At 29.9% G+C, this 23,615-nt stretch overlaps 3 protein-coding genes across 5 annotated transcripts; 2 read left to right on the top strand and 1 right to left on the bottom strand.

Annotated features, from left to right (window-relative positions):
- Positions 1 to 3,854: 3,854 nt before the first annotated feature.
- LOC119614371 (anaphase-promoting complex subunit 1-like) lies at positions 3,855 to 6,410 on the top strand. 2 transcript variants are annotated; one of them, XM_037970505.1, is made up of 4 exons: positions 3,855 to 4,327; positions 4,396 to 4,822; positions 4,901 to 5,108; positions 5,819 to 6,410. In XM_037970505.1, exons 2-4 carry the CDS (start codon positions 4,733 to 4,735, stop codon positions 5,989 to 5,991), a joined length of 471 nt encoding a protein of 156 aa, XP_037826433.1. In that variant the 5' UTR covers positions 3,855 to 4,327; positions 4,396 to 4,732; the 3' UTR covers positions 5,992 to 6,410. The 2 variants fall into 2 exon arrangements, with proteins under 2 accessions (XP_037826433.1, XP_037826431.1); XM_037970503.1 differs by having other exon boundaries at positions 5,744 to 6,410.
- Positions 6,411 to 7,798: 1,388 nt separating this feature from the next.
- LOC119614373 (proteasome assembly chaperone 2) lies at positions 7,799 to 8,811 on the top strand. Its single transcript, XM_037970508.1, has one exon. The coding sequence runs from the start codon at positions 7,912 to 7,914 to the stop codon at positions 8,641 to 8,643; it is 732 nt and encodes a 243-aa protein (XP_037826436.1). The 5' UTR covers positions 7,799 to 7,911; the 3' UTR covers positions 8,644 to 8,811.
- A 5,411-nt stretch (positions 8,812 to 14,222) lies between these two features.
- LOC119614372 (putative inorganic phosphate cotransporter) lies at positions 14,223 to 20,870 on the bottom strand. Of its 2 annotated transcripts, none has more exons than XM_037970507.1 (3): positions 20,701 to 20,870; positions 15,512 to 16,179; positions 14,223 to 15,393 (listed from the first exon to the last, which is right to left on the bottom strand). In XM_037970507.1, exons 1-3 carry the CDS (start codon positions 20,765 to 20,767, stop codon positions 14,656 to 14,658), a joined length of 1,473 nt encoding a protein of 490 aa, XP_037826435.1. In that variant the 5' UTR covers positions 20,768 to 20,870; the 3' UTR covers positions 14,223 to 14,655. The 2 variants fall into 2 exon arrangements, with proteins under 2 accessions (XP_037826435.1, XP_037826434.1); XM_037970506.1 differs by lacking the exon at positions 20,701 to 20,870 and adding an exon at positions 16,320 to 16,593.
- Between the last annotated feature and the right edge of the window lie 2,745 nt (positions 20,871 to 23,615).

Here is a 23,615-nt window from a genome sequence, read left to right as displayed (position 1 = left end):
CGATTTGATTTCACTTATTATTGCGCGCACTTTTTTATGTCTTTATTTCTCAACGTCCAGAAGCTTTGTAATCTTACCAAGTACAAAATTTACATGGCTACGCTTGACCTATATTAACTAGCTATTCCAATAAAGCCATCTTTATTTTTTTTTCCCTCTAAAATCTGCCTTTTAACAACGATACATATATCCCTTTCTAACAAAATTTTATTTAGTTAAATATATCTATTTCATTTCCATTAGAATTCCCCATTACAACTAAATTTCAATACAAAAAGGACGCATAAATTCATTCATCCGTTTTACTACTACGTACCCTACTGTAGCAATCATTCACAATAGTCTGCAACAAGTAAAACATATACGAACGTTTACCAACACTGGATAACATATGTTTCATTTTTTTACAATCAAAACAAAAAAAATTGGTATAGTAAGTATCGTTCCACACTATTTTTTTCCAATTTTAATTATTTTCTTTTCTTTTCAGGTAAAAACAGCGGGGCTTAACTGCGATCCGTATGTCGGGCGGTCGCACGAGCAAGGTTTCCCCCCTGTTTGCCAATGGTCTACTGCGGATTGGCAATCCCCACTACTATAAGAAAAGTAGACCATTCCGACAAAAAAAAAATAATAATGTAAAAATCTTTAAGAGCACGGCCATGTGGTGAGGCGCCGATGTCGCTGGCCAAGCCGGATAGTGCTCGAAACTCGTCCCACTAAGGTCCCCCCACGCAAAATTTTTTTTTAGACATACACCCTACAGTCGGCACCCCCAGAGTCCCACCGCAACAAGTTATAATAAATTCGTTAATTTGTTCGATTGGGTAAAAAATCGGCATTTTTGAAGCAAAAATCGGGAAATCGGCACTTTACTATTTTGAAGGTAAAATATCGGCAAATCTGGCAGGCCTGCTTATAAGGTGAAGTCAATTCTACAAAAACAACAAAAGTACTCATGTCAAAAAATTTACATGTTGCCACCATGATTTTTTTAATTTACCTTACAAAAAGAAAATCCCACATGCCCAAAAATCTCTTCACGTTAAGTAAATATGTATTATTAAATAAAATTTATTAAAAATTATACATGAATTGAAAAATAAGAATCCACCAATTTAATTAGAATATTATTTGAAATTATTACTTATTAAAAAAGTAAATAAATTATCAATTAATATAACAAAAAATAAGTATTAGATTACAAAATTGTAAGTAGTAGCAAAAATACAAATTATATACATACATACATACCTATTATTTTTTTATCAGTTAATATTGGGAACTTATAATACCATGTAGGTCTCTACTATTGTCGTATAAGAAATATCTTTATAGAAATGTGACCAAACCACTACCATTGAAAGTTGTTAAAAATTAAGTTATCTGTGATAAAATCGAGTTTTAATCATTTTATTTACAATTGTGGGATGTTTGTACTCTCAATTGATTAGTAAAAATTTCCCTATAATTGATAAAATAGAAGCATGTTTAAGACAAACAGTTTGTGCAATTTTTGAGTATTTTGCATAAATTTACTACGGATTAAAATTAATATAAAATTTATTTATTATTTTTTTGTTCTAAAAATATTATAAATCCGTAGATAGATGTACATATTTTTTTGGATTGTGGCAACTCTAAATGGTGTAATTTGACAGTTGTATCTACCTCAAATAAAAAAAAATGAGTGATCAGCTGTTGAATTGACTTCACCTTATGAGTGCACCCTGATCTGCGCCGAAGTAAATTAATAAAGTAGCGACAAAATTTGTTTACAAAATTGAACCAATAATTAATGGAAAATATGGCATTATTGGTGTGCTTTCCAAAAATATGTTGTTATTTTTATTAAAAGTCACAGTTTTCTTTATTTTTTAAAAATTAGAACATTTTTAAAAATATTATACACTTAAAATACACTTTTTCACATTAAGAGTGTGTGCCAATCGGTAACAATTTACTTGAAAATGTAAATTTTTGATAGATATGAGGTGAATAAAATTTTACTAGCTCATCGGGCTACATAAATTTTTGACAATTGATAATTTTAGTTTATAATACATTTGTGATTGTAGAAATTTATTTCAATAATAAAAAAATCAATAAAAGAGCTTCTTTTATTAAAATAAATGCAGATTTTCTTGTGAAATTAGTGACAATTGTCAAAATTTAATGTAATCAAAAAAGATATCGTTTGGCACAGCAAAAGTGATAATAGCTTTGTTCCTTTACTTGTCAAGTTAGCAGGTTTTTACCAGAAATTGTAAAAGAGAACAAATTTGAGCAATTAAAATTATTTTCTCTTTGCCAGAACTTGCAGGTTTTAGCCAGAAAATTTTTTCCTGGCAAATAGAAAAAAAATTGTCAAATAAATTATTTGTTTAAAAAAATACATTGAAAACAAAAATGTTTGATATTTTTTATTTATTTTCATAAATAAGTATGTGTGATTGTAGTTTTTCAATTTTATTTTAATTTCAATAGAAATTTATATGAATAAACTTCAATACAAATTTATTGAAAGAGAAATATTGTTTTTTCTGTTCCCGTACTTTTTATAAGTACGAAGAGAAAATTCATTAATTCTCTTTAGCCAGAAAAGTTCCATAAGAAAATTTTATTTTACCATAGAACTTTGCTGCCGTTTGGCACACAGTCTAAATACAACAAATTTCTCAGAAATTTGTACAAAAGCACGCGTTAAAATTAAAACAAATATGGCAACATAAACATTTTTGACAAGTAAGACCTGGTCCACATAGGAAACTTTTGTTGAGAAACTTTTTCTTAATTCTCTTTTGAAGTTTCCTTAATGTCCACACATGAAAACTTTTGTTTCAGAAACTACGTATTAAATGCATTGATTTGTGGTTGTACGAAGGAGAAGAATAACAAAGCAAAACAAGTTTCCGAGTACGGGAAACTCCGTACCGCGAGAGAGATGAATGATATTCTTTCTCTTTCTCTCTCACGCAAAATCAAAAGTTTCCCAAAAAAAGTTTCCTAGTGTGGACCGGCAGTAAGCCCACAAATAGCAAGTTATTCGGCCACCATAGTGTTTGGAGACAACAAGAGCTTCACTGAAAGGCACACCAGACAGACATCACACGCTATGGGTGAATGGTAGTGATTCTGCTGAGATCAATGGTATAATAATAAGTATGTATCCTTGTGATAACCCCTGGATACGGCAATCAGCGTTCGTCCATTGCCTCTAGGTGTTAATATACCATGTCACCACTAGCCGACCGACCACCACACCCCTAGGTGACTAGTTATTTCAACATTGGCATGTCCTCCTAGGGACGTATACAATTGCCACTCTCTTGTGGGCATTCTATCACGAGACCATCATGATGCCTCTTCTTTCTTTTTAGAGACAAATAATTAATTATTTAACATGTAATGTACTTACAGTTTTTAATCCTCTAGATCTCACAAACTGGCCAAATCTATCAATATTTTTAGTAAAATACTAAAAATACTTTTATACTCTTCAATAGACAATTAATGTCATTTCCAAATTATATATATTTTATAATTTTTTTAAAAGAATTAAAAAAAATTCCAAATTTAACACGTCCTACGTTAGTTACAAACTCAAAATGTATGTAAAATGACAGAAGATCAAATAAAGAATTTGCAAAAATTGGCGCGAAAACATGCAACTGCGCGCAAAAAATTGCAGAATTTTTCCTTCAAACAGATTTTGTTTGATGTCCCATTTAAAATACATTTGTTTGACGACCTAGGAAACTCTGGTTTGTCAAACAGCAATGTATTTTTTGTATCTCGTGTTTGCTACAAACACAAAGTGTTTGAAGTAAAAGCAGTGAGCAAAGTAAATTTATAAAGTAGACTCAGTAGAACAGCTGACTATTTTTTTTAAAACTCACTTATGGACGAAAATGTCAAAATTGTTTACGTTGCAATTTTTGACAGCTTCAACCAAAGACTTTTATGTCAAATTATTTGCCATATTTGTTTTAGTGGAAAAAAATTAAATTGTGTGTTGTTTTATAAAAAATAAAAATAAAAGTGAAAAAACTTGAATTTTGTGTGGTTTATGTACTAAAAAATTATGAAAAGGTGTATAATTTGCAAGAAAATTTCCAAAAAAGGAAATGGGAGCTTTTTTATTGTCCCCACAGATGAGAGGAGGCGACGAAAGTGGATGGAGGCTTGCAAGATGCAACTCCCGGCACCTGCTTATGTGTGTATGGACCATTTCTCTCCATCAAACAAAACCGGGAGACACTACATTCGAAGATGAGTTTCATTTGTTATCACCAGTACACCCTCTGCAGCCACAGTTTTCCAATAGGTAAGTAGAAAAAGATTTTCTATATTAAGATAACTTTAAGAATTTAATCTGAAATATTCTACTTTCAGAAACAACTTTTGTTTGGGTCTACGTGATCCTGCCGTTAATCGTCTTACTTTAGTTTATAGTTCGGGGAAAATCTTAAGCATTTGTTTAAGTCTCTTGCCTTCAGAACAAAACATCTAATGGGATTTTCAGCTGTTATGCATGATTATAGCAGTAACACTGCTACATCGTTTAGTGCTGAAGATCCAAAGAAAATAAAAAAAAATGATGAAATACATTCGGGTACCGAAGAAGATTGACAATTTATGTTGTCCATTCTAGATGGATCGGATAATAAACCATCAAAAGAAAATTATTCACAATGTACAATATTGATACTACGGCTTGTTTATTCATACAATGCTGGCGATATTTTATAGTTTTCATTTACTCTATGAGGACTTTAAATTGGACGATATTATGCATGCACATTTGTTGCCATTAGCCAAGGTGAGCCAAGCAAAGTTAGCCAGCAATTTAATTTCAAATGAATATTATAAAATATTTGGTTTTATTTTCCTTAATTAGTTTCTGCATCAATTGGCCTACGTAATGCAATTACAATCTTATACTTTTCGTCATGCTATGGATTTTCCTTTGCTGGTGAAAAATTGTTCCAAGACTTGTATTTTAACCGAACAGCATGGTTCTCAAATGTCTTACAAGGAACTTTCACAGGTGCAAGCTCCTAGTGTTTTTAACCAACTGAATGCATTGCCGTATAATTATGTGGAAGGTAATAATAATAATTGTACTTTTGCTACACTAAGGGGGTTATTTCGTAAATCCTTTGCGTTGAACGCATCACCTACACTTCACATTCAAAAGTGAACACTTTATCATACGGAGCTACTCGATCGCGTATTAGGTGAAATCTGTATTCCAACTTTATTGATACATTGGAGCACCGTCACCGAGTTCTATCGATATTACAATGGAGTGACTTTAGCTATGTATGTATATGAAGATTGTGTAATGTTATCCAATCGCCATTCAGCTACAAAATCTGGATAAAATTCATATATGGATATAAGTGCTCTAATTTCAGAGAATGAGTTTCATTGTAGTATCAATAGAAATATATACCAATTTGCGTCCTTTCCCGTACGAGGTCGAGTAGCTTCAATATCACAACTTTTCCATAAAGATAGCTGTTACATGTACATAATTTATTCAATAAAATTTCAAAGCGAACGCCTGAATAAATTAGGTGTTCGATTTGAAGTTTCAAGTGTGTATTTTTCAGGTGATGCGTTTTATAAAATATAATTTTTTATACATTTTTCACAAATAACGAAGCACTTGTTTCAACGCAAACAATCACCTGCCATAATGAAGTGTTTTACAAAATACAAATTTAAAAATTGATAGGTGAAGTGAGGCGTAGGGATTTACGAAATTATGCCCTAAATAAAAGTTCAAATTATTCGCAAAATATGAACATAGTCACGGAAGACTCCTTATCGGCTCGTTGTCCACCCTCTAAAAGTGGCATATCACAAATGGAAGGTGCTTTAGATGATGGCATGGATAATATAGGTACCAAATTCTTAAGTCTACGTTATCCGGATGATATGCGCATAACAGATAGATATTACACAATCGCCTGGAACTTCTGATCATGAATTTATTGAGGAGCAAGAAAAACAATTATTTACATTGTGCACTCGTACCATGACTTTACCTTTGGGTAGAGGAGGTATGTTTACTTTAAGAACCAACGGAATCAATGCCAATACCAAAACTATGTCTAACCAGCAAGAAACCTATTAAAGGAACCACTGTTGAAATGCAGCAAATTGAATTCCAGGCCAATATGAGTTTATGGCCAACATTTCATAATGGTGTAGCAGCTGGCCTGAAAATATGATCAAATGCACGGGATGTACCCTCCACCTGGATTGTTTACAATAAGCCAAAACGACCAGCCGAGAATAAGTGAATAAGTCCAGAAGTAGTTTCCATATTTCTTGGAGAAAAAATACTATATTTCTATTAAATGTATGTCAAACTTAAATAAATTGCTGACACATTTTTATTTATTTGCATTTTTATTTATTCTTAAACTAAACTAATAAAATGTCTTTTACTAAAATATTATTTTTTTGTGTTGTTATCAAAGAAAATTTTTGTAAACAAAGATCATATGATTTTGACAGCAAAGACCTTAAACCAAAAACAAAATCGTTTGTGGTTTTTGTAAATGTTGTATTTGTTGTAGAACTGTCGCTACTTTATTAATTTACTTTGGCAGTGAGTGACTCGAATGAGCTTAGATCTGCGCCGACAAACATTAACGGCGGTTGGCGGCTGACACTAAAAATAACGGCTGCAGCTTTTAATTGGTTGTAAGCCGGCTAACAGCTTGATTACAATTGGAACCACAACCGCTGTCGACAATGATGTTTTTGTTTAAAATTAGAATTATTTTTTAAGAAATAAATAGGAATGGTTAAAATATTATTCAGAATAAAATAAAAGAAACAAAACAATATGTTTATTAATTTTTATTATTTTCATTTAGGAATGGTAAAAAAATTAATCAGAAAAAAATAAAAGAAACAAAACAATATGTTTTCGCATTTTAATTTTTATTATTTTCATTTGATATCTTCTATTAATAATATCACATGGCGAAAAATGCGCATTATAACAACCCTGTTTTTGAAATTTAATAATATAGCATTTTTGTTGAATTTTACCTTTATTGACTAAAAACCAATTTTCTGAATGAGGGCTAGGGGCAAATATGGACTGATACGGATAAAATTTAGTTGAGATTATATTTACATAACGTTCATTAGTGCAGAATTTCATCGCGATTTTAGTGCTTATAATAAATAATCTTGTTTTTCGTAAAACACTGCCAGGTTCTCCCACTGAGCTTATTGGTTTTTCATATTCGAAATTTTGAAGAAATCCTGTTGTATTAGCACACTAAAAATATAAAATTTCATTTACAAATTATTTTTTTAATTCCACTAACAATTGGTATGCGTTACAGTGCGTATATGACCAATATTTTTATTCATTCAAACATCAGCACAAATTCATAATACCCTCCGCACTTTAGTGGTGTAGGGAGTAAGAAATATTCCGATAGAAACTTTTCATTCTTGTACATAACAATCGTGTCGCGTTACCTCTTTTTATTTTTTTAGTGCTTTTTATTTGTATCTAACTGTGAATATCTTAAAAAATAATACAAAATTGTATTGTATGACAAAGTTCTGGAAAAGAGAATAAGTTGCCTCTTTTTTATCATAGCTGTTTTTTATAGCTAGGTATATACATATATATTGAAAAACGCAATGGGAACACTAAAGAAATCGCTAGTACGACCGTTAATATTTAAAAATGATTTAAAGATTGCTAAACTTTAGTATAAAATAGCTAAATTGACTTTACTGCAGACATCATAACATCTGTCATTTATTCTATTCATCTGGTAACACTTTTGTTTATAAAAATCATTGTCATTCTTTTTATTATTAGTGATTTTATTTAAATAAATAGAAATAAATAAAAAGACAGTTTCAATGTTGCAGTTAAAAGAAAACAAAAGTATTAAAGACTTCGATGGGTATACGGTTATTATTCCTAGCATCTGCGTGGGGAACGCCGCCCAGTTGGCCTGTGATTTGTTAATATCGTCTAAAAATCTTAAGCGGGTCGGTTCCATACATCATCCAGCTCTAATACCAGTTTATGGTCCATCTGCATATCAACATGAACCCCAAGAGAAAGTTGCAGCCTGTGAACTATACGAAAGCAGTGAAGATAAATTGTTAGTTTTCCAATTCCGTTCGCCCTTTATCTCCCGTCATATTAACGACTTTCACAATAAGTTGGCCGAAATTGTGGAGAAGGCCACTAGGGTGGTGATACTTAGCGGTAGCTTTGGTTTTGAGAAACGTACAATTGAAGCTTGTCCCTATGAATATAAGGCAAGTGAAAATTTCAAGGCATCACATGAGGAACAATTGAAATTAGTGAAATGGAAAGAATTTCAAGGTGAAATGATATTTGGTGGCGGTAATGCTCTGCAGTTGCATCGTATTTTAGATGAAAAGAAGATACCCGTTATGCTATTATTCCGCTACCTGCTGGAAGGTGATAATTCCACTGATGCTACATTGATAATCAAGGAACTGAGTGAACTTTGTGATGGATTTTTAGGTTTTAAGACTGACAAGGGAGGCATTAAGCTGACAGTGCCCATATCGTGGAAATTATTATTTGGCAATGATATACCAGAACTTATATTTTAAGATATACTTTTTATAAATTAAATGGTTAGGGTTTTTTGTCAAGTAAATGATCTTTGTAATGGGAAGGTACAGCGAATAAATGTATTGATCAAAATATTAAATTTTTTTTATTAATTGTAAATTATAATGTAAATTGGCTTAAAATAAAGAATGGTTTTGAAATAAAAATTTATAGTTTTGAAATGTTGATTGATGAGACACATACATAGGTTAATGAATTGATAGTATGATTTCAAAGTTTATAACGTTGGAATTAATGATTTATAATAATAATAATTTATAATAAATATTTTTCCAAATTTCCCATCGTTTTAAACACGAAAATTTGATCTTGGAGCAGCATTATTGGAACGGTTAAAATAATATGGGAAATATCCTCAACTTCGTTACAAGTTTCGCATGAATTTAATTGTTCAGTATTCATATTTACGGACGGAATTATATTTGCAATTTTCAAATCAGCAAGTCCAGAGCCAATATCCGAGAACCAAGAAAGTTTTCTCATTATAGGGAAAAGCCTCCCGTGACTAATAACCTTAACCAACTATCGATTCAACGCATGTAAATACGTTCTTAAGTGGCACTCTGGTCATTGGGAACATTGTTGCAGTGTCTGAAGAATCTAATTAAGAGCGAAAAAAAACTAATATTTTCAATAACAAACAAACAAAAAAACAAACAAACAAACAAACAAATCTAACTAACTAACTAACTAACTAACTAACTAACTAACTAACTAACTAACTAACTAACTAACTAACTAACTAACTAACTAACTAACTAACTAACTAACTAACTAACTAACTAACTAACTAACTAACTAACTAACTAACTAACTAACTAACTAACTAACTAACTAACTAACTAACTACTAACTACTAACTAACTAACTAACTAACTAACTAACTACTAACTAACTAACTAACTAACTAACTAACTAACTAACTAACTAACTAACTAACTAACTAACTAACTAACTAACTAACTAACTACTAACTAACTAACTAACTAACTAACTAACTAACTAACTAACTAACTAACTAACTAACTAACTAACTAACTAACTAACTAACTAACTAACTAACTAACTAACTAACTAACTAACTAACTAACTAACTAACTAACTAACTAACTAACTAACTAACTACTACTAACTAACTAACTAACTAACTAACTAACTAACTAACTAACTAACTAACTAACTAACTAACTAACTAACTAACTAACTAACTACTAACTAACTAACTAACTAACTAACTAACTAACTAACTAACTAACTAACTAACTAACTAACTAACTAACTAACTAACTAACTAACTAACTAACTAACTAACTAACTAACTAACTAACTAACTAACTACTAACTAACTAACTAACTAACTAACTACTAACTAACTAACTAACTAACTACTAACTAACTAACTAACTAACTAACTAACTAACTAACTAACTAACTAACTAACTACTAACTAACTAACTAACTAACTACTAACTAACTAACTAACTAACTAACTAACTAACTAACTAACTAACTAACTAACTAACTAACTAACTAACTAACTAACTACTACTAACTAACTAACTAACTAACTAACTAACTAACTAACTAACTAACTAACTAACTAACTAACTAACTAACTAACTAACTAACTAACTAACTAACTAACTAACTAACTAACTACTAACTAACTACTAACTAACTAACTAACTAACTAACTAACTAACTAACTAACTAACTAACTAACTAACTAACTAACTAACTAACTAACTAACTAACTAACTAACTAACTAACTAACTAACTAACTACTAACTAACTAACTAACTAACTAACTAACTAACTAACTAACTAACTAACTAACTAACTAACTAACTAACTAACTAACTAACTAACTAACTAACTAACTAACTAACTAACTAACTACTAACTAACTAACTAACTAACTAACTAACTAACTAACTAACTAACTAACTAACTAACTAACTACTAACTAACTAACTAACTAACTAACTAACTAACTAACTAACTAACCTAACTAACTAACTAACTAACTAACTAACTAACTAACTAACTAACTAACTAACTAACTAACTTACTTACTTAATAAGTACGAGCAATCTTTATTAAAATTTTAAAATATCATTGCAATGAAAATAACTGATGATATGCAAATATAGTCTTCAAATGAAATGTAGAAAATTTAATTGTCTACAGAAATGTAGTAGCATCTGAAGTTGTAGGAATCACAATAAGCGAGATATTTGTAAAAAACTGATTTTTAGAACCTTTGACCATTAATATCTCCCTTAGTGTACATGGGATTAATGGTGTCTCTTAATTAAGACCCTAATACAAACATTCATTTAGCTATCTAAAATTCTCCAGTTTACTAACTTTTTTTAACTAATTTTCCTGGACTATTATGAAACGACAAGGTAAGTACTACCTACATACATAGTTGTGGAAAGTAACAACTTGATAGGATTAATTTTTATTTTGATATACAATACATACATATCTTAATTTTGTTTTGAGATAACTCACATAAGCGAAGATAGTTGTATATATCAAAATGTATTGAAAATGTTAATAATGATAAAGTCAGCAAGTAGTACGAAAGTGCATAAATTCTTCATAATAATGATAAAAAATTAGTTGGTCACTTCGAGAGGTCTTCATAGTTAGAACCTATATGTATATGTTTGCTTTTTCATATCATTTAACAATTTTTGATTATGTCTTTCGTCTCGGTATTAAAATTAGTAACATTGGAAAATTTTTGCTTTCATTATATGCTTCAGTGAAATGTAATCAGTGATAAGGAATACTTCATACAATTCCATTAAAGAGAAAAAACAAGTCTCACACAGATTGCACCGAAACTTTTATACCCTTTTCCTTTGTTTACATAAATATTTTTTACTTTTTATTTTATTAATAACTTAAAAAAAAACTACGACCGATTACGTTATAATTAAAATAAATTCCAATTAATTACTTAATTGAATTTGTATATTTTCTATTCTGGATAAAATCAGCTATTTAAAATTACGATAATTTATTTAAACTCAAATGTTTATATCATTATTATTTGATTTCACTTTAATGTTTTGATATACATAGGTGCATATTTACATAATTTCTTTTTTAATTGATTTTTTTAGATTTTATAGTAAATATTTTTGTACTCAAACTTTTGTTATTCTGAATAATTCCGATTAAAACCTGTAAATCCGCTACTAAAGATGTGTTTAAATATGTATGTTAATATTTTGCCGCAAACATTTTTTATTTATAAAGAAAAATTTTCGTTATCTTAAAATGAAGAAATTGAACATAATCTATATTTAAAATTAATGATGAATATAAAATTTACATTTTAAGAAAATCTATAGTAAATTATACACTTATTATAGACTTTTTACTAGGGTATTTTTTTTTAGAAATTACAATAATTTCAAAAATAATTTTGAACTAAAAAATAAAATTTAAACAGTCTAATAAGTTCTTTTATAAGCTTAAAGGTACTATGTCGATCATGCTTTGGCAACATTACTGGAGATTTCCCCAATCGAAACGTATAAATATAAGATTGAAGCTGTACTGACAGCCGATCGGGGTCTATTACTTTGAAAACCCAAAAGAACCTAATTACAACATTATCCGTTTGTAAGTCCGTGCAATAACGAAATGTGTATTTTAGTTTGGATTAACTATGTATGAATAATACCAACAGAAGTCAACATATCGTTAGCCAGAAGTCAATTTGGACGATATAAGCTAGATATATAGGGAAGGAAGCCTAAAAAGAGAACGAAAGTTTCCTAAGAATTTGTAAGTTCAGGATTAGTATGATGATAATTCCGACAGGGCAGGATTAGGGGCACAACTATGAGCAAAATGAGGGTATTTAGGCGATTGTAGAGTACTCAGAAACATTTGTTGTCATTGAAATTGACAAATAGATAGACTATTTGGGAAACAGATTAGAAAATAGCAAGAAACTACGTCCAGAAAACTGACTTTCAGAACATTGTACAATAATTTGTATCATAAGTCACTACATCCATCAAAATTTTCCACTTAAATGAGCGCACAACAGGCTCGATATCGGCGTAGTTGTATTTTTTCGGATCTCATTTAGTCTACAGATTAAACGTATCATCCTTTCAGCCTAACCTTATCTTATCGGAAGTGACTTTATGTGGGAGCTATGGTCAATTATGGACCGATCTGAAAAAAAATTTTGCAGAATGATTGTACATATATACAATATACATACATACATATATAGTATATACAAAGTATATTCGTTTAGAATTTTATCCCGATATCATAATTAAGTAATGAGTTATTTACTATAAATTGATTTTCAGAAGACGGCTTTATGGACCGATCGGGAAAAATTTTCCCAGCATGATTTACATATTTACAAAACATTTACGAGTCAAATTTTATCCCGATATAATTATTCATGTGTTTTTACGATTAAGTTATTTTCGGAAGTTGTCACTACATCCATCAAAATTTTCCACGTAAAGGAGCGCACAACAGGCTCGATATCGGCGTAGTTGTATTTTTTTCGGATCTGATGTAATCTACAGATTAAACGTATCATCCTTTCAGCCTAACCTTATCTAATCTGAAGTGACTTTATGTGGGAGCTATGGTCAATTATGGACCGATCTGAAAAAAATTTTGCAGAATGTACATATATACAATATACATACATATATAGTATATACAAAATATTTTCGTTTAGAATTTTATCCCGATATCATAATTAAGTAATGAGTTATTTACTATAAATTGATTTTCAGAAGACGGCTTTACGGACCGATCGGGAAAAATTTTCTCAGCGTGATTTACATATTTACAAAACATTTATGCGAGTCAAATTTTATCCCGATATAATTATTCATGTGTTTTTACGATTAAGTTATTTTCGGAAGTTGTCACTACATCCATCAAAATTTTCCACGTAAAGGAGCGCACGACAGGCTCGATATCGGCGTAGTTGTATTTTTTTCGGATCTGATGTAGTCTACAGATTAAACGTATCATCCTTTCAGCCTAACCTTATCTAATCTGAAGTGACTTGCTATGGTCAATTATGGACCGATCTGAAAAAAAATTTTGCAGAATGATTGTACATATATACAATATACATACGTATATAGTATATACAAAGTATATTCGTTTAGAATTTTATCCCGATATCATAATTAAGTAATGAGTTATTTACTATAAATTGATTTTCAGAAGATGGCTTTACGGACCGATCGGGAAAAATTTTCCCAGCATGATTTACATATTTACAAAACATTTACGAGTCAAATTTTATTCCGATATTTTCGGAAGTGGACTTTATATGGAAGCTTTGACTAATTATGGAGAAAGAATTTTGATGATAAGTATAGAAATATTGATTAAAATGCCACCCTAATATATGCCTACTTATTTCAACTTAAATTGTATAATAAAAATAATTGGCCGAATCAGACAGATAAGATTCATTCAATTTCCATTTGAAGAAATTTTATAAATTAAGTATAAACAAATTAAACAGCTATTAAGTTTATGATAAAAAATAAAAATTGCGTTTTTATTGTCTTAAAATGTTTACACAGATTAAAATTTTCAATTGCTAACATGGTTTTCGCACTTACAAACTATCAGTACTTAAATATTAATAATATATATAAAAAAACTTATAATATTTCTTAATTGTAGTATTTATTTTACTAATAAATACAATAGGTACTAAATTTGCCAGTTACTTTAAATTATCGGCAACTTTACACATGTCTCTACAGAAAATAATATATTTTCAAGTTGAGTAATGAAAATGTAACGTAATTATTAAGAAGTATAAAATGTACCCAAAGAGGTTCGAAAAGTTTTGAATTTTTTAATAGAATACAAAATGATTTCGTAATGAATCTCGATTATCAAGAAAAATATTATCTACTTTTAGACTTAAAGTTTATATCACTATAATTTCGTATTAACATTAATTTTCCTTCGAGTTTTGACCGTGCATAGGTCCGGAAGTTATGGCCGTTTGGGCCGCATCATTGGGCAGTGTTGTGGTCGAATTTGTCACCACTTTATCATTCCAAGGCTGAACCGTACCCTTGCCAAATATGACGAAGAGTGCATTGCACACCAAATAAACCCCAGCTGTTATAAAGAATACAATGCGCCACTCATCTGGATCCTCCTCATTGCTGACAATAGCTCCTACAACTAATGGGGCACAGATGGAGCATAAATTCGATATACCATTGGTAATGCCCATCATGGGTCCAGCGAAATTAGGCGATAAATCCATGTGATTGACTAAATAACCGCAGAAAGAGCCAGCATTGAAACCTACACCAATGGTGAGCAAAACAATGGCTAATGTTTTCTCATCTTCAGTCATATAACCCAAAGCAATTAGACAAACCATAGGCACCCATTGGCCAATCGAATTGAAAAGTTTTCTTGACACTGTCACCGAAATAATCTTACGATTGATAAGCATATCGGATATGGGACTGACAGTCAGACATAAAAGCCACATAACAAAGTAGGGTAGAGCAGAGAGTAGGGCATTCGATTTAACATCCAAATGTAAAACCTTATTCATATAGGTGGGCATTTCGGTTAGTAAAGTGTAGAAGCCCCAGGTGAAACCGCAATGGGCAGCGATCAAACCAAAGAAGGGCAAAGAAGTGAAAATAGATTTCCAAGGTACTGCCATTGTCTGGAAAAAAGATAAGAAAGTTAACTGTTAAAAAGCGTTCGGACCAAAAACTTTCAACTGCTTAGTTTTTTCAGATTTTTTATTTGAAGGGGTTTAAAATATATGCTTTTTAACTTACCTTACTCTCTTGATCACTACCCGTCAAAGCCTCTATATATTCACGTTCTTCTTTCGAAATCATTTTCGTGTCTCTTGGTGTATCGGCACCAAAAATTAAAAATATAGCCGACCATAATAAACCAACACCACCGGTGATATAGAATATACCAGGCCAACCCATGCTGGAATCAAAAATGTTACCACTAACCGCTAATAAAAGAGCTGTACCAAACTGTGCTCCCGAATAAACTGAAGTGGCTAGGAAACCTCTTTCCGGAAATGGTGCCCATTTAGCCAGCAGCGTATGTATGCAGGGATATACAACGCCCTGGGTGAAACCTACCAACACTCTTAGAACACAAATCACTTCCCAGTCAGCATTATTGGAAGCCATGGGATGGAAAATAGTAATAAGTGAAGCGATGGCTGTGGCAACGCCCAAAACAATTTTACCACCAAAACGTTTAGCCAACATACTGGCAGGCATTTGAGCGGCAACATAGCCCCAAAAGAAACTGCTGAGTATTAAACTTTTTGTACCCGAATCCCAATCATGATAGGTTTGTCCTGGCGTGGGTTGTGTCATGGGCACTATGGCGGCCGATATGTTGACACGCAGAAAATAGGCAAAACACATGCCAAAGAATAGTAGTACGGCCTGAACATGACGTGCTCCCACTAGGTTTGCTATAAAAAAAAAAGAAAAAATATTATTAAATTTAACATACAATTCAAATAAAATGGAGTTTCATATTCTTAATCAAATTTCCCTAAATAATTAAAAATTTGATTAGGAATGTGATCGAAATATATCTTAAAATCTTTACTATATATTTTTAATTCCTGTTTATCTTGCGACTCCGTTACCACCACTTTATACGCGCATTTCGCATATAAAAGTGGTGTTCTTTCGGTGATTAAATGTGCAGTAAAATTAACCATATGTGTAATATTTTTAATTAAACTATTTTTATATTGGTTTAGTAACAATAGTAATTAAACTATTTTTTTTTTTTATTTATTACTTATTTGTTTGTGTTTTTTTATTCGTTTAATCACCACATCTATTCTAAAACAGTGAGTTCATCTCAAAACTTTGAAACGTTCTGAAATTGTTGTCGATTATTTGCACAAGTTTTATTTGTAAAATATTCAAGGTTCTTGTAACGCAGACTGCGTGTTAATGCATTTTATAAACCCTACAGTGGGTAAATAAGATTTAAGACGTGATTTACACATATCAGAATAGTAAGGGGAGAAGGTGCTAAATAGCTGTGACAAATGTTTTAAGCAATCTTATTAATAGTTTATTATTTCTTTAACTTTAACTGAAGATTGAACTCTGTGATGAAACACTTGTATTTATTTATGGAATTTGAAACCTTTATAAATATAAACCAACAAAATTAGAAAAAGTGAACACCCAGAGTCCAAAGTATATTTTTCTAAGGGATTTTAGTACTTATAATTACTCCATCGCATTAGATTTTCATGATATCACATCTCGAAGAATGAAGTAGATATAACAGAGGTTAAAAGCTTATTTCAAAGTCAAAAGACTTTGAAATAAGCTTTTAGATAACATAACAGATTTTAGAAAGAATGATCTATTGAGGCTGTTAAAACGCCTCAAATATGGCCAACAATTTTAGGATTCTATATCTCCATAAACTAATGTGATGGGGAAATTTCGAGCCCAAATTAGAAACTGAAAACTAAAAAGTCGCGCTTTATATATCGGACTATAATTGATACTATCACCCATATAAGATTCCCATCAAAACTCGACTTTAAGGCTCATTACTGGTTTAAAAATTTATAAACAATCAAGTTTTTTAGGAATTGAAGTCTCTCTATACAATTTGATGAAAATCGGTTCATAATTGATTGTACTCTTGACCTAGGGGCATCATATAGAGACCTCGAAAACTTAACAGTAAGCTTGACCTAAAGGCTTTACTTAGAGGCATCACATAGAGACCGGGTTGACCTCTTCATATGAACACTTAACTGTAAGCTTAACCATGGGGTATCACATAGAGACCAGGTTGGCTTCGGCAGGTGATCTGAGCTATTTCATATCGTGTCGAGTTCGTCAACTATATAGTATCCTTCACAGTTGTTATATCCAAGGATCTATATTAACATTAACCTGAAATGTCTCGCTATCTCATTCAGAGATACCCGACATTCTTCTAGTAAATTAGATTTGAAGACACTCTAAATTTCTCGATATTTAGATAGCCTAAAAGATCTATCTATCTATATCTATCTATCTATCTATCTATCTATCTATCTATCTATCTATCTATCTATCTATCTATCTATCTATCTATCTATCTATCTATCTATCTATCTATCTATCTATCTATCTATCTATCTATCTATCTATCTATCTATCTATCTATCTATCTATCTATCTATCTATCTATCTATCTACTTATCTATCTATCTATCTATCTATCTATCTATCTATCTATCTATCTATCTATCTATCTATCTATCTATCTATCTATCTATCTATCTATCTATCTATCTATCTATCTATCTATCTATCTATCTATCTATCTATCTATCTATCTATCTATCTATCTATCTATCTATCTATCTATCTATCTATCTATCTATCTATCTATCTATCTATCTATCTATCTATCTATCTATCTATCTATCTATCTATCTATCTATCTATCTATCTATCTATCTATCTATCTATCTATCTATCTATCTATCTATCTATCTATCTATCTATCTATCTATCTATCTATCTATCTATCTATCTATCTACTATCTATCTAATCTATCTATCTATCTATCTATCTATCTATCTCTATCTATCTATCTATCTATCTATCTATCTATCTATCTATCTATCTATCTATCTATCTATCTATCTATCTATCTATCTATCTATCTATCTATCTATCTATCTATCTATCTATCTATCTATCTATCTATCTATCTATCTATCTATCTATCTAGCTATCTATCTATCTATCTATCTCTATCTATCTATCTATCTATCTATCTATCTATCCAATCTATCTATCTATCTATCATCTATCTATCTATCTATCTATCTATCTATCTATCTATCTATCTATCTATCTATCTATCTATCTATCTATCTATCTATCTATCTATCTATCTATCTCTCTATCTATCTATCTATCTATCTATCTATCTATCTATCTATCTATCTATCTATCTATCTATCTATCTATCTATCTATCTATCTATCTATCTATCTATCTATCTATCTATCTATCTATCATCTATCTATCTATCTATCTATCTATCTATCTATCTATCTATCTATCTATCTATCTATCTCTCTATCTATCTATCTATCTATCTATCTATCTATCTATCTATCTATCTATCTATCTATCTATCTATCTATCTATCTATCTATCTATCTATCTATCTATCTATCTATCTATCTATCTATCTATCTATCTATCTATCTATCTATCTATCTATCTATCTATCTATCTATCTATCTAATCTATCTATCTATCTATCTATCTATCTATCTATCTATCTCTCTATCTATCTATCTATCTATCTATCTATCTATCTATCTATCTATCTATCTATCTATCTATCTATCTATCTATCTATCTATCTATCTATCTATCTATCTATCTATCTATCTATCTATCTATCTATCTATCTATCTATCTATCTATCTATCTATCTATCTATCTATCTATCTATCTATCTATCTATCTATCTATCTATCTATCTATCTATCTATCTATCTATCTATCTATCTATCTATCTATCTATCTATCTATCTATCTATCTATCTATCTATCTATCTATCTATCTATCTATCTATCTATCTATCTATCTATCTATCTATCTATCTATCTATCTATCTATCTATCCCAAAACTTTTAATGTAAAAGCCATTACCATTCCACTCCTCTTGAAGCCATAAATGAAAACATTCGTTTCACTATTAGGTAAACAGGACTCAGATACTACATTCCTCTCCGAAATCCAGATGAAGAAGCTTTTCTTGAAGAGAGGTTTCATAACGAAAAGTCTTGTTACAAAACTTAAAATCCTTGAACTGTATAGTCCAAAAATGTACTGATATATTTAATTTCATCTTTTTCGAATATAGTGGTTATCGAAATAAAAACTTCTAACGAATTAACATCTTCAGAATAAATTCAATAACTTTGATTAAGTTCGGCCAAAATGGAGTCTTTTCGACTCTACTTGACAGTTCGCGTGCAGTGAACTAACACGTTAACCAACCTTGATTATGTTCTATTGTCATCAAATAAGCAGTAAATTTGTTTTTCCCGAAGTGAAAGTATTTGTATTCCGTTATAAAATTTGTAAATTAAAAAATTACCTTCGGTCTTAAACATATTAAGTTTGAAAACCTTAAAATGATAACAGTATTTAAATTTCTTCAAAAGTTTGGATTCGAAATAGAAACCTTGACCTATTATTTGTGTTTGTTAGAATATAATTATTTTGATAAATATACAAAAAATTTTGTTTAAATTAAATAAAGTTGGGTTTAAATAAAAAATGGCGGCACACTTTACATGTTTTGATTACTTATGTATTTGATTCTTAAATTAAACAAGTTTGCATTGGGGTTTCAAAGACGTAAATCGTAAACACATGCTCTAACACATTCTGTTTTAAAAGTAAAATATTTATATAAAAATATTTTAATTTATATTGATCCAGTTGCAATTACATCTCTTTGTCTGCTATAGTGTATTTATAATATTTTATATATGCCACACTTTATTTTTATTTTTTGTTTTTATTTTTTTCGTTCATCTCTATATAAAGTTGTGATAATGTATTAAAAATTAATCATACTTTTTTTATTTTATTAATTTGTATTGTTTAAAGCTTAAATTTTGTAATAATATATTAAATATTGTATTGATAATATATAGAATCTTGTATTTGATAACTCGTTATGTGTATTTTTTTTTAATTGCAATAATATGTATATCAGCTGCAACAATAAAAAAAAACAACTAAATTAGACCTCTGTCAATGAATCGAACTTGAACAAAACCGAAAATCGAATAACACATTTACAAAGGCACATTTCAATACAATTTTTTTAAATTTTACTGTTTATTTATTAACGTTTATAAATCCTCCTTTTTTAATATTCATTTAATATTCATTTAATATTTGTTTAATTTATTAAACACTCACGTCTTTCTATTTTATCACTGTAGGTGTCCAACTTTTCAGCGGACTCAATAATTTTTGATTTCGACATGTTCTTCTTTTAATTATATACCGTTTTTATTAATCATAAGTTTATTTTTTTTTTTGATAGTACTCCTTAGTGTTTAGTCTAAATTCTAAAATTTAACTAAATTATTTTTGGTTTTTACCTTGTGTTTTTATTCATTATTCAGTATACCTGTCTGGCCCAGAATATGTGTGTGAATATAGTGTGTATAGTTGATTGTATTATAAAAACTGATTAACAAGTGTTTCTTTGTGGTTGTTGTTAGGTTTATGAAGTACTACTGCTCGTACCCTTCTTAACATGGTTCTGCTATCTTTAATTTTATAATACGACCCATACAATTGTTAAACTGTTTTCATTAACTTGTTTTCTAATACCCTTCAGTTATATTTGGGTTATATCGGACATAGTCGCGACATGTGTTAATTATCTCTAAAGCTATATATATATGCGGTCTGTTAAATATTCTATCGGAACCCTTGTTAACAAGAACCTTGTTGCCCTTGTTGGAAGCAACGTTTCAAAAGAATTAACTCCCAAGTTCTATTTTAATTGATTTATCATTTTAAAGTAATTCTTTTATAGGATTTTATTTCGAGAATTAATTTTTTGAGATTTTAATTAATTCCCGGATACCCTGATAGCTACAGAATATTAAATTTCTTCTAGATTATAAAATTTTCATAACTACACACCATCAAAAAAAGATTTTGTCATTACCTCATCGAAATGTTGTATATTATAAGATTCTATGACGATTTAGTATCTTTGTTCGTTAAAATAACGACAGGACTTAAACGGAAGGTCCTATCACTTAAACAAGAGGAATTTATCTCTAAAATTTTCGTCCATGTTTGACTTAAGCTACCATTTAAACAATTTTTTTATCTTTTATAACTGGCTTTAAAAAACAAGATAGTAACTCCCAATTTCTCCAGTTAAAATAAAAAAAAAAAAATATGAAAACTGTCAATATATATTTACGTAAAAAAAAATAGCCAGACATTGAGAAAATGGGGGATATAGAGATGAAATTAGACATAAACAATTGTTTATGAACGAATTTTTATAATAAAATCGGTACATACTTAATTGATCCTACCTCTCTCCATATAATCCCTTTTACAGAAAGTAACTTCATCGTCTATTAATCGTTAAAAAAAATCAAAGTATTGAGAGAAATTCAACAAAAATGAATTATCTTGAATTCTAAAAAGTTCGTACCAAATTTGAGAAAGTGTCATGATTGGTATCAGGGATGGAAAATGAGATTTTGTGTCAGTATCAAAAAATATTTCAGAGGGTACTTTTTTGGATCTCAAAGTACTAAAATATTTTTTTTTGCTAAATGATGGTAATTTCTTAACTACATTTACATTTAATTTTTTTTAAACAATCCATAACAGAAGTAGAAAGGCATTATATGTTAATATGATGAATCCTTGTCCGTCCCTCAATGTTCACCTTTTACATCTCAAATATTAGCCAGATATTGTACTATGTAAATATCTTAAATTTAAAGTAGTCATGATATAATTTATTATATTTTAATAAATTCGGCATTAATTAAAATCAGGCCACATTTCGCCCTATAAAAGAACGAATTTAGAATTTCAACTTAATGCTAATAATTGAGCTACGCTTAAACATGTGTTATTGAATTAAAATCCGTCGTGGGACCTTAAATAGGATATTAACTCGTACATCCGATTCTGAATATGACATGAAACAATAATTTGCTTAAAAGTCCAAATATTTTTGACCTAAAACTTCTTATATTATCCTTGGTTAAAAGCTTAATCTCAAAACATATCGTGTTATAGTAGATTGAATCCTTCGAGTTCCTATCATTTGGAAATCATTTGTTTTAAAGTCAAATATTATTTTAAAATTTAAATTTCTGGTAATTTTCTCATAAAATATTAACAATGAAATTTTAATAAGATTAATATTAGCCGTTTATAATTTATTATTATTTTTTTTAGAAAAAACGGCTTTTAGTTGATTCATTTTTGAGAATATATATGTATAACAATGTGCTAAAACACTCTTGGAATGTAAAATTTGAAATTTTAAATATACTTTAACCTGTTATTTTTTTATCGAAACGATATATTAAAGGTTTTCATACAAAAATTCTTTATCTATCTGTTAAACGATAATCGGATATTGTGATTGTGGCCCTGAGAGTATCAAATAAGACTCGGGAGTACAACGGTACTTTTGAACATCAAATAGTATCAAAAAAAGTACCATCGTACCAATTTTGCCATCCCTGATTGGTATCGACTTAAATAGTTTTGACTACATTAAGTTAGTTAGTTGTTAGTTAGTTAGTTATTTAGTTAGTTAGTTAGTTAGGTTAGTTAGTTAGTTAGTTTAGTTAGTTAGTTAGTTAGTTAGTTAGTTAGTTAGTTTTTGTTAGTTTTAGTTAGTTCGTTAGTTCGTTTAGTTAGTTAGTTAGTAGTTAGTTCGTTCGTTCGTTCGTTCGTTAGTTTAGTTCGTTCTTCGTTCGTTCGTTTTTCGTTCGTTCGTTCGTTAGTTCGTTAGTTCGTTCGTTCGTTAGTTCTTTCGTTCGTTCGTTCGTTTCGTTCGTTCGTTCGTTCGTTCGTTCTTCGTTCGTTCGTTCGTTCGTTCGTTCGTTCGTTCGTTCGTTCGTTCGTTAGTTCGTTCGTTCGTTCGTTCGTTCGTTCGTTGTTCGTTTGTTCGTTCGTTTTCGTTTCGTTTCGTTCTTTTCGTTCGTTCGTTCGTTCGTTCGTTCGTTCGTTCGTTCTTTGTTCGTTCGTTCGTTCGTTCGTTCGTTCGTTCGTTCGTTTTCGTTCGTTTCGTTCGTTCGTTCGTTCGTTTCGTTCGTTCGTTCGTTCGTTAGTTC

This window comes from Lucilia sericata, unplaced genomic scaffold (genome assembly GCF_015586225.1).
Source record: "Lucilia sericata isolate MDLA Ls3-8-SP2 unplaced genomic scaffold, ASM1558622v1 Contig002833F_arrow, whole genome shotgun sequence".
Classification (NCBI taxonomy): Eukaryota; Metazoa; Arthropoda; class Insecta; order Diptera; family Calliphoridae; genus Lucilia; species Lucilia sericata.
Note: the sequence above shows the minus strand (reverse complement) of the source record. Positions and strands in the feature narration are given on the sequence as shown.

Coding starts and splice junctions, on each gene's coding strand:
- LOC119614371 (XM_037970503.1), top strand. CDS start 4,733: ATGCTGGCGATATTTTATAGTTTTCATTTACTCTATGAGGACTTTAAA. Junction 4,823..4,900: donor ATTTGTTGCCATTAGCCAAG/GTGAGCCAAGCA, acceptor TTCCTTAATTAG/TTTCTGCATCAATTGGCCTA. Junction 5,109..5,743: donor GCCGTATAATTATGTGGAAG/GTAATAATAATA, acceptor AAAAATTGATAG/GTGAAGTGAGGCGTAGGGAT.
- LOC119614373 (XM_037970508.1), top strand. CDS start 7,912: ATGTTGCAGTTAAAAGAAAACAAAAGTATTAAAGACTTCGATGGGTAT.
- LOC119614372 (XM_037970506.1), bottom strand. CDS start 16,434: ATGGTTAATTTTACTGCACATTTAATCACCGAAAGAACACCACTTTTA. Junction 16,180..16,319: donor ACAGGAATTAAAAATATATA/GTAAAGATTTTA, acceptor TTTTTTTTATAG/CAAACCTAGTGGGAGCACGT. Junction 15,394..15,511: donor GTAGTGATCAAGAGAGTAAG/GTAAGTTAAAAA, acceptor TCTTTTTTCCAG/ACAATGGCAGTACCTTGGAA.